This window comes from Chiloscyllium plagiosum, chromosome 11 (assembly GCF_004010195.1).
Source record: "Chiloscyllium plagiosum isolate BGI_BamShark_2017 chromosome 11, ASM401019v2, whole genome shotgun sequence".
In the NCBI taxonomy this organism is placed as follows: Eukaryota; Metazoa; Chordata; class Chondrichthyes; order Orectolobiformes; family Hemiscylliidae; genus Chiloscyllium; species Chiloscyllium plagiosum.
The window spans coordinates 13,660,668-13,678,772 of record NC_057720.1 but is presented as its reverse complement, the minus strand read 5'-3'; the positions used below and the strand labels follow the sequence as shown (position 1 = coordinate 13,678,772).

At 42.1% G+C, this 18,105-nt stretch overlaps 1 protein-coding gene across 2 annotated transcripts in view; it reads left to right on the top strand.

The window, feature by feature from the left end:
• The window catches only part of LOC122554152, a 342,532-nt gene that overhangs the window by 200,878 nt on the left and 123,549 nt on the right, over window positions 1–18,105 (top strand). For both annotated transcript variants that reach the window (XM_043698726.1, XM_043698725.1), the window contains exon 4: window positions 12,022–12,227. In XM_043698726.1, the coding sequence (XP_043554661.1) occupies window positions 12,022–12,227 (206 nt within the window). The remainder of the gene's footprint in view (window positions 1–12,021; window positions 12,228–18,105) is intronic.

Here is an 18,105-nt window from a genome sequence, read left to right as displayed (position 1 = left end):
ATGGTTAGGCCTAAGACACAACGCTGAGGAACTCCTGCAGAGATGTCCTGAGACCACTGACCTCCAACAACCACAACCATCTTCCTATATGCTAGATATGACTCCAACCAATGGAGTGTTTGCCCACAGCTGCCAGTGATTTGTGGATGGCACGATGGCACAGTGGTTAGCACTGCTGCCTCACAGTACCAGAGACCCGGGTTCAATTCCTGCCTCAGGCAACTGTCTGCGTGGAGTTCGCACGTTCTCCCCGTGTCTGCGTGGGTTTCCTCCCACAGTCCAAAAATGTGCAGGTTAGGTGAATTGGCCATGCTAAATTGCCCATAGAGTTAGGTGAAGGGGTAAATGTAAGGTCTGGGTGGGTTGCGGGTCGGTGTGGACTTGTTGGGCCAAAGGGCCTGTTTCCACACTGTAAGTAATATAATCTAATTTTAAAAAAAATGTTCTAATTACCGAACCATCAACATATAACTACTAGTTAAAGCTCAAACCACTTATACAACTCCTCCTCTACATAGACACAAAACGTGTATTACATTTTAATGTTTCAGAAAGTGCCACATGAGCAAAATGAAATTGCATTTATATCTTCTTCTGGAGATGCACGAAGTATATACTTACATTTCGATTTCCACGACTAGTTTTTGTAGGATTCCTACAGTGTGGAAACAGGCCCTTCAGCCCAACAAGTCCACACTGACCCTCTGAAGAATAACCCACCCAGACCCATTCCTCAACCCTATATTTACCTCTGACTAATGCACCTCACTTACACATCCCTGAACACTATGCGCAATTTATCATGACTAATCCACCTAACCAGCACATCTTTGGACTGTGGGAGGAAAGCAGAGCACCTGGAGGAATCCCATGCAGACACAGGAAGAATGTGCAAACTCTACACAGACAGTCGGTCAAGGCTGGAATTGAACCTGGATCCCTAGTGCTGTGAGGCAGCAGTGCTAACCACTGAGCAACCGTGCTGTCCATTTTTGCTGCGACTAACCTGATGCCAGTAGTTGTTGTTTAAGGGATTCTATCTTGAATCTCCTGCTCTGCCACCTCCCACGGGTATAATGGAAGGAATTACAAATTGATGATGTACCTGATGGACTGTGTTGTGATACACCCTTTCCTAGATCATCAGGCCCTGGGACTTGAACCCAAAGTTTCTGGCTCAGAGGCAGGGTCACTACCTATTGAGTCACAACAGCTCCTGCATTTATATGACACTTTTAAAATTGTAAAATGTGTGATGGTATTCCACAGTGAAACTTCTACACCTTACCACATAAGTACATAATCAAAGAGGTGATCAAAATCTTGGGCCAAAGAGGTGGGTTTCGAGGAGCATCTTCGAAGAGGACATAAAGAGTAGAAAATCAGAGAGATTTGGGCCAGGGTTTCCAAATGTTAGCACCTTAGAAACTGAAATCACAATCGTTGGTGGCGAAGAGATCAAAATTGTGGAATTACAAATTATCAAAATTGATGCACTACAGAAATTCACCAAAGATCCTCAGACAGCACCTTCCAAACCTACAACCACTTCCATTCAGAAGGACAAGAGCAGCAGATACATGGGAACACCCCCATCTGCAAGTTCCCCTCCATGTCGCTCACCATCCTAACTTGGAAATTTATTGCAGTTCCTTCACTGTCAGTGGATCAAAATCCTGAAGTATCCTCCCTGAAGACATTGTGGGTCAATCTGCAGCATCCAGACTGCAGCGGTTCAGGAAGGTAGCTTCCCACCACCCCCTTGAGGGCAACGAGAGAAGGATAAGAAATGCAGGGCCAGCCAGCAATGCCCACACTCCATGAACGAAAAAAAAATTAGAACAGCATCAATATCTTGGAAGATTCCAAATCTGGAGGAGATCACAGAAAGATTTTCTTGCTTTATTATACCTACTGGGAACAGTTATTAGGAAATAGCGCATTAGGTGAATGCAGCAAAAGATTTACAGAATTTACATTGCACAGAAATTGCAATCAAGATTCAATGCTCAGATTGTAATTTGTTTCTCTATCCACCTAAAAAAATTACAATGTATGAGGTTGTATTGGCAGAAGGAGACTTATTTTGGGACTAGGGAGTGATGGAAGATTACACTGTTGAGATATATGACCATAACAATGGAGTTTTGCACTTTAAGGACTTACCAAGGCTTCTTTGTCAGCACATCTAAAACCCATTGCTAGAATGACAAGACCAACGATTGCATAGGATTACCATCACCTTTCTTCTAAATACCAAGCTGACTCAGTACCTACTCCCCTTGATCACCAGATTGAATTCCAGCTACTCCCTATCTTCACCACACAAACTGCAATGAATCAACAAGGCAGCTCAATACCACCACCTTCTGAAGGGCAATTAGGGATGAGCAATAATTGCTGGTTTTGCTGGTGCTGCACATATTCCAAGAATTACTTTTAAACAATGCAAGCCTCCAGATTTCCTGCTGAAACTGTATGATGCAACAATGGACTACACTTCATTACCATGTCACTGTGCAACAAAACACATTCAACCATTAGAGACTGATTACCAATGAGCTGTTGGACAATCAGAAGAAGTTCAAGCTGTACATCCAGAAGGATCTGAAAGAAAAAAATTAAGATGGTACTTCATGAAGGCTTTATAAAATATTAAGTGGCCAAGAATATTACTTTAAATGAAGTTATGATTGCGAGACAAGAGAACATAAACTCATATTAGTGAAAATTACACTTATGTCTTCACTCCAAGTGATAAATGTTTACAATACTTCACTGGACAGGACAAAAGTAGCAAAACTATGATGGTTATTTGAATTATACCTGAATTGCCATCACGGGAGAGGAAAGGTTGGAGAAGGCTGACTTTTCAGGAGCTGATTGGCCTTTTTTCATCATTGCATTCCCTGATATGCATAACCTATCGAGTTAAAATTGCCTTTTTCACAACTTTTTGCTCCATTTTCCATTATAAGGGTGGACAGAATAATATCACAAATCCAAGCCTGTCCGAGTCTAATCCGCAAAGGTATTGCTTTTGTATCGTCTTCAAGTTCATTCGACATTCCTAATACAAAAAAGCACTTCCATTGGGCTGCATTTGAAATAACACCACAGACCCCAGTATCCTGCCCCCAAGTCATCTTTTATTTACACGTGAGCAATCCTTGACTTTAGTATTGCCTCATTCAGAATTAGGCATCAGAGTTTCAGTATCTCTGACACTCAATCTTTTCATACGTCGGGCAGGGCTCCATGATTGGACCAGATTAACAGCCTCAATCAGGGAACTCATATTCTATGAGGTCCACCCAGCTGAACCCTCCGCCTCCGAGCTCAATTTTTACAATCAGGACTCCCGCCCACCTTCCGAGGACCCCTTCGCCTGCCTCCAACAAACTGCATCCACCTGGACACCCCATGCTGGCCTATTACCCGCCCTCGACCTCTTCACTTCCAACTGCCATCGGGACATTAACCGCCTCAACCTGTCTACTCCCCTCCCTCACTACAACCTCTCACCCTCACAACGCGCAGCCCTCCACTCCCTCTGTTCCAATCCCGACCTCACCATCAAGCCAGCGGATAAAGGGGATGCAGTGGTAGTTTGGCGCACTGACCTCTACACCGCTGAAGCCAGACGCCAAATTGAAGACACCTCCTCCTACCCCGCATCACCAAACCATCATCTCCCAGACCATACAGAACCTCATCACTTCAGGAGATCTCCCACTCACAGCTTCCAACCTCATAGTCCGGGAACCCCGCACTGCCCAGTTCTACCTCGTTTCCCAAGATCCACAAGCCTGACCACCCTGGCCGACCCATTGTCTCAGCATGCTCCTGCTCCACTAAACTCATTTCTACCTACCTCGACACTGTCCTATCCCCCCAGACCATGAACTCCCCACATATGTTTGAGACACCACCCATGCCCTCCACCTCCTCCAAGACTTCCGTTTCCCTGGCCTCCAAAGCCTCATCTTCACCATGGATATCCAATCCCTCTACACCTCCATCCGCTATGACCAAGGTCTCCAAACCCTCCGTTTCTTCCTCTCCCAACGTCCCCAACAGTACACTTCCACCGACACTCTCATTCGTTTGGCTGAACTGGTACTCACCCTTAACAATTTCTCCTTCGAATCCTCCCACTTCCTCCAGACCAAAGGGGTAGCCATGGGCCCCAGCTATGCCTGTCTCTTTGTTGGCTACGTAGAACAGTCAATCTTCCATAGTTACACCGGCACCACTCCCCACCTCTTCCTCCGTGACATTGATGACTGTATTGGCGCCACCTCGTGCTCCCACGAGGAGGTTGAGCAATTCATCAAATTCACCAACACATTCCACTCTGACCTTAAATTTATCTGGACCATCTTTGACACCTCCCTCCCCTTCCTGGACCTCTCCATCTCCATTAATGACGACTGACTTGACACCAACATTTTTTACAAATCCACCGACTCCCACAGCTACCTGGATTACACCTCTTCCCACCCTACCTCTTGCAAAAATGTCATCCCATATTCCCAATTCCTCCGCCTCCACTGTATCTCCTCCCAGAAGGACCAGTTCCACCACAGAACACACCAGATGGCCTCCTTCTTTAGAGACCACAATTTCCCTTCCCATGTGGTTAAAGATGCCCTCCAACGCACCTCCTCCACATCCCACCCCTCCGCCCTCAACCTCCACCCCTCCAACCATAACAAGGACAGAACACCCCTGGTGCTCACCTTCCACCCCACCAACCTTCGCATCTATATTGGGCTGCATTTGGAGTCAGTGAGGAAATTTGCTGATTTGGTTTTGTTGAGGTTCGATGATAAGTTGATACATTATTTAAAAACAGACTTCAGTGGTCAGCTAATTCCTGATCTTTTTGTTGCTATTTGTAAGCATCTACTCCCACTTTAGATAACAAAAAACTCGTGTTTATATATGATTTGGAGATGCTGGTGTTGAACTGGGGAGTGCAAAGTTAAAAATCACACAACACCATGTTATAGTCCAATAGGTTTAATTGGAAGCACTAGCTTTCGGAGCGCTGCTCCTTTATCAGGTGGTTGTCACCTGATGAAGGAGCAGCGCTCTGAAAGCTAGTGCTTCCAGTTAAACCTGTTGGACTATAACCTGGTGTTGTGTGATTTTTAACCATGTTTATATAGTTACTTTCACATAACAGAATGTCACAAGGAGGTTGTCATTACTGTAATCAGACATAAGGTGACAAGTCAAAATGTAATCTGACCAGAAGTTTGTTCAAAGATGTCAGCCAGGTATACCTCATAGAATATGTCAATTTGGTCCAGTCAGGGAGCCCTGCCTAATGTATAAAAAGTTTGAGTGTCAAAGATACTGAAACTCTGGTACCTGATACTGAATGAGGCAATACTAAAGTCAAGGATTGCTCACGTGTAAATGAAAGATGACCTCGGGACGGGATACTGGCGTCTGCGGTGTTATTTCAAAAGAGAGAATTTTCAGGGGTTTATTAAAGGAGGAGAGAGAAATGGAAGTAAAATTTACTGAGAGGATTCCAGGGGTTAGGGCCCAGACAGGTGAAGTATTGGTGATCACTGGTGAGAAATGGAAGTGAGGAGGCAAAAAAGGCCAGAATTGAAGAATGTAGAGTTCTGGGAGGATTTTAGAGTTGGAGGAAGTTGAAGAAATAAGGAAGAGCAAACCTTCGAAAGGACTTGAGCATAAAGGAGGCAGCTTTCAAATCAAGGCGTTACATGTCGAAAAGTCGATATTTCTCAGTGAATGATGGGTGAAAGGAATTTGGTTTGAGATGGAATATAATTTAAAATGAAATTGGGAGTATCTATAATGGGCAACTGATCCACATCACAAGTTTTATTGCCCAGGCTGCAAATTGAAAATCTACCCAGTCCTGTTCGCCGATGTTAAAATATTGTAGGGCAATTAGAACAACTTCAGTCAATGTGACCTTGACGGTTGCTTCAAGATTAAAATGCAAACATAGTCACAGTTACAAAAAGGAAAAAAGACTTGCACATATAGCACCTCTCATAACCTCAGGACATCGCAAAGTACTTCACAACATGAAATACGTTTTGAAATGAAGTTACCAATGCAAAGTAGAGAAGGGTAGCAGCCAGTCTTTACACAGCAAGATTCCATTAACACCAAGAAGGCTTAATCTACTGAAATAACATTAAAATAATATTGCTTCAGAGGATATTGGCCAGGATACCAAAACACTCTTTCACTTTTTTGAAATTGTATCAGGGCCCACCAGAGAAGGCAGACAGGGCCCCACTTTAAAGACTCTGTTAAAGATGACACTCTGACAGTGCAGCACTCCCCCAAATCCTGTATTTGGGTATTCCACCCTGGACTTTGCACTTAAGTATTACAGAATGGGGTTTGAATAAACTGAGGCAAAACAAATGCAATAAAATATCCGTTATGGTCGCTTCAGCTGATTTCCAAATAGGAATCTGCACTTTTAGGAGTTTGCTTTGACTCTGTGTTTGATTTGTTTTGGCTTTCTCCGTGAATAGATTCAGACTGGAGGCCATTTCACCCTTTTCCCAAGTTCCTCAACTTCAGGATTTTTGTTCTGTTTTTATCTGCTGTTTGGCTTTGGCTGAATGTGATCACTTTGCAAAAGATGTCTGAAGAAACCGTGAGGTATCAGTATCAGTAAAAGTCATCAATTCAAGACGACACGAGAGATTTTACATAAACTTACATAAAACCCGAGCTGGAAAAGGAATCTCTGGAGAGTTCAAAATCATCAAGCCTTACAAAAAAGTGTTCAAATCTGTAAACAAGATCCACTTGATACTCAGCAGTAGGAAAGCAACACTAATGTATGAGGACGCTAAAAAAGGAAGAACAAAAGGTTTATGAATTGACAAAGTGATAATATAAGTAGTGCAATTATTTTGTTATTGACTGTAATCACCATAAAATCATTGTTGGAACTCTACTTGAAACATTATGTTAAACTCACAGCATTTTTGGTGCTTATAAAACATTGAACAGACGATGTTCGATGTCTAACTTGCATTTAGTGCTGAATTACCAAAATGGTCTCCAATTTGTTCATGATCTCATGCTCCTCTTTGCCTGAGAGCTTTTACAGGTCAAAGGAGGTTTGTCTGACTTTCTTTCTCTGTCAAGAATTTTAAAAACATAATTACATTCCTTCCCCATATACTGTAGCTTCTTGGCACAGTTTGTGACCTCTCAGTAGTTGCTTTGACCCACAAGGTCATAAAGCCAGTAATACACTGAAAGAGAAATATAGCTGAAGACAATTCGTGTAAAGATGTATATACCAGTCCCCTGAAATCTCTTCATTTATTTAATGCTATCTGACACACTGAATGTTGGTATTCATAAAATTGCCTTCTTAACTTCTGACACATTTTGGCAGGTTGTCAGGTTAGTTTGCAAAATATTTTTTTTTGCATCCATAGAATATTCTCAAATTACATTTTTGAGAATGAGTTTATCTCGGGGCTATACATTAAATACGCTTTGAAGAGCTTTATCCGGCACTTTTAGTTCAGCGCATTAACAAACTCCTCCGAAGGATGTGTCAGTTTTGAAAGTTATTTCCTGAATAAAACCTGGTAAGAATCAAAGAAGAAACAACTTGCATTTATATAGCACATTTTCATATCTCGCCCAAAAAGGTGGCACCTCCAAAGGGCACATTCCCTCAGTACAGCAATGAAGTGCCAGCCTGGATCAACAGCTCCCAAACTGGGTTCAAGGGCCCCTTTAGGGTCTGTCGATCCCTTTGCAAGGAGTATGCAAAATAATAAGGAAGTGCTCACTGTTAACCACTCCAGCCGGCACACTTGAGAAGGCGTGGGGTGGGCAGATGAAGTGAGAAGTCGTAAGTGAATGGGTAAGTGGCTGAAGACATGGCTGTGTGCAAATGGGGAGATGGTAGCAGGCACAGTGGTAGTACAGAGTAGGCTGTCTATCCGAGTTAGAGGGCTGTGTACACAAAGGAGTGTTAAGAACAACATAACTATCACCAATATGGGTGGCACGGTGGCACAGTGGTTAGCACTGTTGCCTCGCAGGGCCAGAGACCTGGGTTCAATTCCCGCCTCAGGCGACTCTCTGTGTGGAGTTTGCGCATTCTCCCCATGTCTGCGTGGGTTTCCTCCGGGTGCTCCGGTTTCCTCCCACAATCCAAAAAAAATGTGCAGGTCAGGTGAATTGGCCATGCTAAATTGCCCGTAGTGTTAGGTGAAGGGGTAAATGTAGGAGAATGGGTCTGGGTGGGTTACGCTTTGGCGGGTCGGTGTGGACTTGTTGGGCCGAAGGGCCTGTTTCCACACTGTCGGGAATCTAATCTAATATGCTCTCAGTGAACAAATCCGTGGTGGGATTTAGTGGAAATCAGCCTTGTCCAAGAGGACAGAGTGATTTTTTAAATATAAAATTAATACATAACCTTAAATATAAATACAAATAGGGAATACACAATAAATGGGAATATACTGAGATGAAGTGAGAAATCTAGCCATGCAAGTGCACGGGTCCCTAAAGGTATCAGTACAGATGGAAAAGGTTCTAAAGAAGGAATATGGAATGCTCTCCTTCACTGGCAGAGGGATAGATGACAAAAGTTGGGATCTAATGATCAAACTGTATAAGACGCCGGTGAGGCCACAACTGGAGTATTGTGTGCAGTCTTGGTCACCACATTACAGGAAGGACGTAACTGCCCTGGAGATGGTGCAAAGAAGCTTCAGTGGAACGGTGCCAGGGCTGGAGAATTGTAGCTGTGAGGAGAGACTGAAGAGGTTGAGGTTGTTTTTCTTGGAACAGAGAAAGCTGAGGGGGGACATGACTGAGGTATACAAAACCGTAAGAGATCGAGATATGGCAGATAAGAGAAGCCTGCTTCCCTTGGCAGAGAGTTCAAAAACCAGGAGTCATAGACTCAAGCTCAGTGGCAGAAGGACTTGAGGGGATGTGAGGAAAAACCTTTTTACGCAGAGGGTGGTAGGGGTCTGGAATTCACTGCCAAAGTTGGTGGTGGAGACTGAGACCCTAAACTCTTTTTAAAAAAAACCTGGATCTGCACCATAAGTGCTGTAAGCTGCAGGGCTATGGGCCATGCGCAGAAGATGACATTAGAAAGAGCATTCGGGTCAGCATGGATAAGTTGGGCCAAATGGTCCCATTCTGTGCTGTTACATTTCTATGGTTCTAAAATATTTATTTAATTAAATAGAAATATTTAAACTCAAAGAAATACCTGTTTGTAAAAGGCATTAATAAAATATATTCACTTGGAGTCCATCTGTTTTGTGGGCATTATAGAGTATTTAGCTCTGCATACATAGTTACAAAGAGGTTCTTCAACAAATTTAAAAAATGAGAAATGGATTTCATTTTGTAATCTTTGACAGAATGGGGGTGTACCTGGCAAAGATATTGCCAACATTTATTGCCCATCCCTAATTGCACTTCTCATTTCAGAAGTTGAGAATCAACCCCTTGATGGGGTCAGCTATAGGAATTACTTTTTTACAGGATATGAGTGAAACAGATTTTTTTTTCCAGCAATCAATGCTAGTTTTATGAACCCAGCTTTAAGTTATTGTTTTTTTTCTTAAATTAACTTAATTTAAATTCCAACAGCTGCCATGATGGAATTTGGAGTTGTGGGAGCCCTCAGGGTCTTTGGATTATGAAACATTCCACATGAACAAGGATCCTATATGTTGACACCATGGTGCAATTAATGAAGAAATGGGAAAAGAAGGCCATTCAGCCCCTTGAGTGCTCTGTACTATACAATCAGATCACGGTTGATCTACATCAACTCAAGTTCCCATGCTGCCCCCATTGATTCCCTTAGTATCCAGAAAGGGTGTAACATCAGCAGCACAGCAATAAATCTAAATGGATTTAAACATACATTTATGTAAAGAGCTTTTTTTTTAAAACAGCCTCAACTTGCTCTATTTCATGCTGATACTTGAATTGATAACTGAGAAATGAAGTGAATCTGCCTGTAAGTTCCAGCCCTCCTCACGGAAATGTGTCATCATGAACGATTGCATTTTTAATAAAAATGTAATTAAGAGAAGTCAAGATTAAATGAGTGAAAGTTCTGAATCTGCTTGGGATGAAGGTTTGATTGTGATGCTCACTCAAACCCGTATCCTTTACGAGCAATAGAGCAAACCGAAGCAGAAATGACCAGGTAATGAAGATAGATGCATTCAGTTATCAGTGAGCCATTACTGGGGCGCGCTGTTACATTAAAAAAAATCACAGATAGCTTGACGGCACTTGCCACATAGGAACTAATTCATGGGCAACAGTGCACAATGTGCAGTGTGCATTGCAAATGCATTTAGGGCACTAATTAAGCAATGTTGAAACATCAAGAAAGCTCTCTTGTTTTAAATCCCTGTTAAAGGAAGTGCATGGTGGTATTGTTAAAGGGAGTACACACGAGGTTCTGTGTATGGACTCAAGAAGACTATGAAGAGCCCAGTTGCAAAAAAGGAGCAGCATTCTCTGCTCAGAAACAGAGGTGAACGCAGCCTTTAGCAATCAGGCAGGCTGCACACTCAATGTTCTGCCAGTGATAGAATGATGAGAATGAGACCTGAATTCTACCAATGGACCATGCATGAGTCTTGATGACAGCTGCCTTTTAATTCCACTTTTAACTATTTCACTGCCGAATGCTGCTGAAGATCCAAGATTAAGGTTGTGTTGAAGAAATACCTGCATTTATATCGCACCTCGAAGTCAATTTAACCTTTCTGAAGTGTAGTCACTGTTATGATGCATGAAAGCCAATTTGCAAACAGTAAGCGCTGACACACAACAATGTGCTAAAAACTTGGTAACTGTTTTCATGACTTTTCACTCAGCAATTCTGCTTCTCTTTCAAGACATTGGCATGGGATCTTCCACTTCCACCTTGTGTAAGCCAAGGATATGCCCAGACGCAAGACATTTTAAAAACTTCAGATCATCACATTTAAACATGCCTTATGCACCCATCAAGAATGTTTACTTCTGGTCATTAATTTGTAACTGTTGCACCGGGAGTTAGACTCCTTGGGACAAGCCACAGTTTGAACTCATCAGTAAGTTCAAATTTTAGGTTTCCCACCAGTAAAAAAATGGAAAGTGTCAGGAAAGGGGGTGCAACTTCTACATTGGACCCTGTACACCATTTTTAATGGTCTGCAGGGTTTTTTTCCAGCCTCTTAAAGATCTTTTGACTTCAGCCACATACAGTAATCCATTCCTGCTGGCTCTTGAAATTCAGCTAGAATTTTCTCCAAAGCAATTTAACAAAAGCTGGTTAGTGTTTATTGTTCCTTCTTTGAATTGCACTTACCTTATGTAGTAGAAGGGAACAACAAACGTAATTTCATTTTAAAATATGGATTAATATACAACATTGTCTGCAGTAACAGATTTAAAGCTCTTGCTGGAGGCTTGCAAGCTGTAGAATATAAATACTGTACATAATAAAGACCATCCTCACTGGTTTAATAATATATAACGATTCATGCACAGTTGCATGTTTAATACGTTACCCTATTTTCTCATAAGATAGTATTAGGATAGATTTACAACAGGCAGAGTTGTTGAGTAAACCAATATGTACTTGCAGCTATAATTTTATTTGAACTTTGCAAAATGAATTGCAGCAATAATTAGAAGTCATCAGACATGAGTTATTGCTATGCAGTTTCACTGTCTTGTTTTTTTTCTGGCTATAGGCTATTTATGTTCATTGCACCAAACATATTAAGATATTTGTTTTTGTATCGTAGAGCAGTGCAGCATAACAAGAGGCCATTCAGCCCACTGTGTTAGTGTTGGCCCTTTGAAAGAGCTAGTCCCAAATCTCTTTCTTATTGTTTTCCAATAGCCCAGCAAGTTGTTTTTTTCCAGTATTCCTTTTAAAGTTGTTGTTGAATTTGCTTCCATCACCCAATGTATTCCAGCTCACGATAACTCTTTCTGTGCCCACAGTACCATCTTCAGACTGGCTCAGCGTGGAAGCTTGTTGCCTTCCGTTGGCAGAATTGGGTGATTCTCGCAGTAATCCTGGGTCTAATGACCATTGTGCCATTTACCGTGCACAGGATGATGACAGCCTTCCATGACCCACCACCCCATTCTCTCTTTAAAGCAGCATCTGTTTGCTTTGGACTACTGTCAGAAACCTTCTTGATCAAGTGAGTATGATTGGCTTTATTTTTGTTGGTTGCAAATGAACAGCTTTTAGCCCCAGAGTGCTCTTTGCCACCCTGCTGAAGGCTTCAGGAAGGGAAAAAACACTTGTTGGTAAGTAATAAGCTGCTCACTATACTAAGAGCTGCAGAGTGGGTTGAAAATTACATATCCACACATGTTTAATTTCCCACTTTCAATGAGTTTGTAATAAAGTGTGCAATAAGAGATTAATCATGCTGGGTTACATACTAAAATGGACGCCTTGTGGTCACTATGTCTGCAGAGTCATTGTTGTGACACAAATAGAGGCAGAAGTCTATCCATTGTCTTACTCCTTACTTATACATCAGCTGGAAATGGCATTAGCTGTTGAAGTGTTATTCTGATTTTTTTTAAATTAAGATGGGATTCCTTATATGGCAACAGCATGATTACTGTTGACAGAGCTGACTTAATGAAATTGTCACATGCAGAGCAACTTTTGATCTCAAAATGATATAAGGAATGCAATTCTCTGAACATTTTTTAATCTAATTCTCCCCACTTCAGTGTTTTGGTTATTTTATTTATTTTTTATTAAGGTCAGTATTCAGTCAAGCAATGATAAATGTCCAAGACATGCACAACACAAAGCATGGCACAAAGTTATCTCCTGTCCCAAGTCAAACATGGATGTTTACTATGTAAAGATCTTCTGGTACAGTAATAGCGTTCCAACCTCTGGGTCAGAAGCTCTGAGTTCAAATCCAAACATGGGATTTGATGGTCATGGACAGTGAATCATTAATAGGCTAAACAGGTTGACTATCAATCCTTAAATCCTTCACATATATCCATGGCAGACTATAAGACTGGGTCAGCCAGAACTGTGCTTTAACTGCAGTGCAGCCATCTCCCCATGTTAAAGGACAACATTCAAAAGGCACCTGGATAGGTATATGAATAGGAAAGGTTAAGTGGGATATGGGCGAAGTACTGGCAAGTGGGACAATATTAATTTAGGATATCTGGTCAGCATGGACAAGTTGAATCAAAGGATGTGTTTCTGTGTTGTAATATCTCTATGACTCTGTGACTCCATGCATAGGGTCTTGCTCTGAGCAATTGCCATCCCTATTTTGAGGAACTACTGCACACACATTTATTACAGTACATAATTATACCTTACAATAACTTAACCTCCTCGATTATTTTAGGTTTAGATTTAGATTAGATTCTCTACAGTGGAAACAGGCCCTTCGGCCTAACAAGTCCACACCGACCCTCCAAAGAGCAACCCACCCAGACCCATTCCCCTACATTTTACCCCTGACTAATCCACCTAACACTACGGGCAATTTAGCATGGCCAATTCACCTAACCTGCACATCTTTGGACTGTGGGAGGAAACTGGAGCACCCGGAGGAAACCCACTCAGACACGGGAAGAATGTGCAAACTCCATAAGACAGAGCCTATGTATGATCAAGTGCAGCCTGGGAAAAAAATGGCAGTATGAGGGACATACTCCAACATGACATTCTGCCGTTTTCTCCTTAGAGAAATTTTCAAGGTGAGCCACTTTGCAATAAAATGACAATGACTTAAGTGAGTCACTTTCTGCAGAGACTGCTGCTACAATTTTCCAGAGACTGTGATTATATTGCCCATTTAGAGGAAGCTGTGAAACTTCCAACTGACTGGTTAGACTGCAAGAGAGCTGAGGAGCCAAGGACATGTGAGTTTGTATATTAGATTGCATTCCATATAAAGAGGAAGAAAGTAAAAACTGTCCCCTTTCAGGTTAGTCTGTCTTTTTAACTATGAACGGGACACTGCTACTATTCAGTGCTCATGTGCCCCCTCCTAAAGTCTTCCAATCTTGGAAAAATTCTGAGTCATTATCTAAGCAAGACATTTTCCTGGTGTTCTGGCCAACATTCTACCCTCAAACAAGCACAATAATTCTGTGCCTTATTGCTGCATTGCCATAGCTGCCAAACTACTGACAAACGTTGCAAGTTATTGCACTTAGTGCATTTGGAGACTCGTCATTGAGATGTAACTTTATAAGCACAGCTTGGTCTGTCAGTTTACTCATAGTCAGTAATGGATGAGAATTTATAGCACATAAATAGGTCCAACAAGCCTGAGCTATTATTTATGCTCCACATGAGTGAAATCTCAACTAATAACAGAATAAAGAATCAAACGTCTCCCAATAAATTATCTCTAACATGTCCTGAAATCGGGGCTCAAGGAATTGATGCCTGTCTGAATGTATATATACTATTGAAAAGACAAACTTCAGTCAATAATCCCAAAGACAAAGGAAACTGTATATATTAACAAGATGATTCAATGGGCCAAAACAGGAAGAACATGGAATTCATCATCACTTGGAAATTTATGGAGCCTGCAAGAATGGGAAATGTGGCATGAGGAATAAGTTAATTCGACAAAATTTTGATTTCCCAACAGTGGATTGAGATAGCAAGATAAAGGTTTGTGGTGCATCAAGTCTCATCCTTGTCGTTAAAATATTGAAAATTATGTCCTACCTTAATGATAATGACCACTGTGTTTGAGAATCTTGCGACAGCTGGTTCACACTTGTTTAAAGGTGTTTCACATCACTCGGTTTCATTTAGTTTTTGCTCAGGTCCATGGTTTGCCTTGCAGGGAGGGCAGCAGGAGAAAGGCAGCTGACATAGAGTCTCAGGATCAGCCGGGCTGAATCAGTGATAGTGTTGGGGTATTGTGGATGGGGTCAGGAATAGGAAGCAGTCGAAGGTCAAAGGAAGGAGAAGACAGAGGATAAGGTAGGGCATGGGGGATTCGAAGAGGAATGTTGGGGAGAACAAAGTTGGAGGTCAGGGCGACTGGTGGAGTATGGAAGGGCTTGGTGTAGTGAGTGCTGGGAACAATCAGGTGAAGTTACAAAGTGAGGAGCCTAAAAAATAGTGATGTGGAGGTTCCAGTGTTGGACTGGAGTGGACAAAGTTAAAAATCATACCAGACCAGGTTACAGTCCAATGGGTTTATTTGGAAGTACAAGCTTTCGGAGTGCTGCTCCTTCGTCATGTAGCTAGTGGGGCAGGATCATAGGACACAGAATTTATTGAAGTTATACAGTGAAAAGTGTTGTTTTGCGTGCTACAAGGACAGCTTGTAGCATACAAAGTGCATTAAGCTTATAGAATAGGGTGTAGAATACAGTGTTACAGCCACAGACAAAGTACAGAGAGAGAGAGAGATCATTTGTTCAAAAACCTGTTAATAGTGAGGAAGAAGCTATTCTTGAATGTATTGGTATGAGTATACAGAGGAATCTCGATTATCCGAAGGACACGGGCAGGGAGGATTTTGTTCGGAAAATCGAATGCCGGATGACACAGTTTAGCCAAGCATTGGGACCTTGTGATTTTGTTCGGATAATTGAATGCTGGATAATCGAGGTTCCTCTGTATAAATTTTTGTGCCTTCTGTCTGACAGAAGAGGGTGGAAGAGAATATGACCAGGATGATAGAAGTCTTTGGTTATGTTGGTTGCTTTCCCGAAGCAGCAGGAAGTGTAGATGTTTGGACAATACAGACACTGTTTTAATAGTTAAAAATCAAATGACATCAGGTAATAGCCCAACTGGTTTATTTGGAAGTACTAGCTTTCAAATGTTAATTCTGATCTCTCTCTGTCTCTCTCTCTCTCTCTGCACTTTGTCTGTAACATTGTATCGTGCATTCTGTTGTGCGAGCTTAATGCACTTTGTATGGTACGATCTGTCTGTGGACCACGCAAAACAAGACTTTTCACTGTATCTCGTTTAACATGACAACACTAAATCAATCAAATGTGTGTTGATCTCAGAGCTTTTTCTGGCAGAGTCCTCACAGAGCTTTGAGTTAACCTCCAATATATCACTCGTCTCTGCGTAGAGCAACCTCAGACGGTCTGTTTCACAATCCATAAAAGGGAGGGTCAGCTGATCCCAAATTTCAACCATGTCCCAAAGTTGGCAAGTACAATACTTGACACTAATGTGGATATTCAACTTTTTTAAAAGACCCACAACATTCCTTTTTACACAATAAAGCAAATATCTTTAGTTCCGTTGTAACCACCAAATGTATGGCAACCAGGCTACATGCCAGTGCAGTTAGTTCTCTGACTAAGCTACCCTCAACAAATAATTGTGTTCTTTCCACCCCGGAGGCTCCTAGCTTCATTCTGATGAAGGGCTTTTGCCTGAAACGTCGACTCTCCTGCTCCTCGGATACTGCCTGGCCTGCTGTGCTTTTCCAGCACTATAATCTCGACAAATAATTGCGATGCATCTCTGATTAGTGTGAAACCAATATGATACGAGATACAGTAGCGCCTCGACTTACAAACTTAATCCTTTCCGGGACCCGGTTCGGGAACCAAAAAGTTTTCAATTTTGCCCATTGTTCAGATATTCAAAGCGCGCTGAGCAAAGCAGAACAATGACAATGAAACCACGGGCTTTTTGCGTTTGTACCTTCATTCATACCTTGAATTTCGTATGTATGTTGAAGCAAAATTTTACGTACAATCCTGTTCGTAAACCGATTTGTTCGTGAACGGGGTCGTTCGCATGTCGAGGCGCTACTATATTTACAAGTGAAATTTAGGTTAGAGAAGCGCCTTTGCCACTGTCGTGCTCTCAAGTTTGATGTTAATGGTAATGAGGTTAAGCAGGAAAGACTTGGCAATGATTCAGAACTTCTCTTTATGACCATGAGGTTCTCCTGTTAACCCTCTGGAGCTATCACATTGTCAGTTAATGTTGGGTTTCATCCACATCTGCACATAGCCAGCACTTTCAATGATGATTGCAATGATGTGGGAAGGGGAAGGGTGAGAGAGAGAGAGTACGGGTTGCTCACACTTCCCGTTCTTGAATCATCATCCTAGCTGATGTTCCAAGTTAGATTCCAAAATGAAATCTGGCTTAATAGATCTTTTTCATTCATGGTGACCATTCACTGAAATGCAGAACTGTAGGTTTTCTTTAACAATAAAGCAGAAATGTATTACTTAAAAGGGGAAAAATAAATTAAAACCAAGAACACAGTTTGAAAGATCTCAAAACGTACAGCAAAACAAAATGTCATCTGTTCCTCAATATCATCACTTGACACCGATCCAAATCCGGAGAAATTACCTCTCGATGTCAAATCTTTAGGTTAGTCTTAACTGCTTCTCCCCGGTTCTGTCCTGTGAATGGTGACGTCTTATGTGGTCACTCATAGAACTGAGGCTTAGATTTTCTCAGTCTTTTAATATCCTGCCGATTTCTAACCAAACATTCCAGGACTGGACGTTTCACAAGTTAAACTTTTACACGGGGGGACTGATCTTTCATTGAACTCTATTCTGCTCCTTTCTTGAAGGGAAACTATTTCTGCTTCTCATGGCAGTCAGGTCACCTTCCAAACTGCCCAAAAATCTTTCATTCCCAGGTTTTATAAGCAAAAAATCAATTCGCGTTTACTTCCAATATGTGCTTCCTGGTGTAAACCCTATGACAGTGTCAGCTGACACCCAGTGTCACTTGCAGCTGTGCATTGTTGCCAATCCAGAAATGCGTACAATTCCAGAAACGCGATATTATCCGGTAAAATTCCAAAGATGGCACAGGCAAAAAGGACCGAAAAGTAACATGGTATTGAAATGGAGTACAGCAGCAGCGGGCGGGGGAGTGGTAGTGAAGATGAGGGGACGCTGAGGACAAGTGGTGAGTGAGGACGGGAGAGCAGGCATTACTGGGACAGGACGTGGGGGGAGGGGGTGTGCTGATGATGGGACAGGTCAGAAAGAGGGGATGGTGATGGGACAGGGCAGAGAGGAGGAACGGTTTAAGGGGGAGGACAGCGAGGG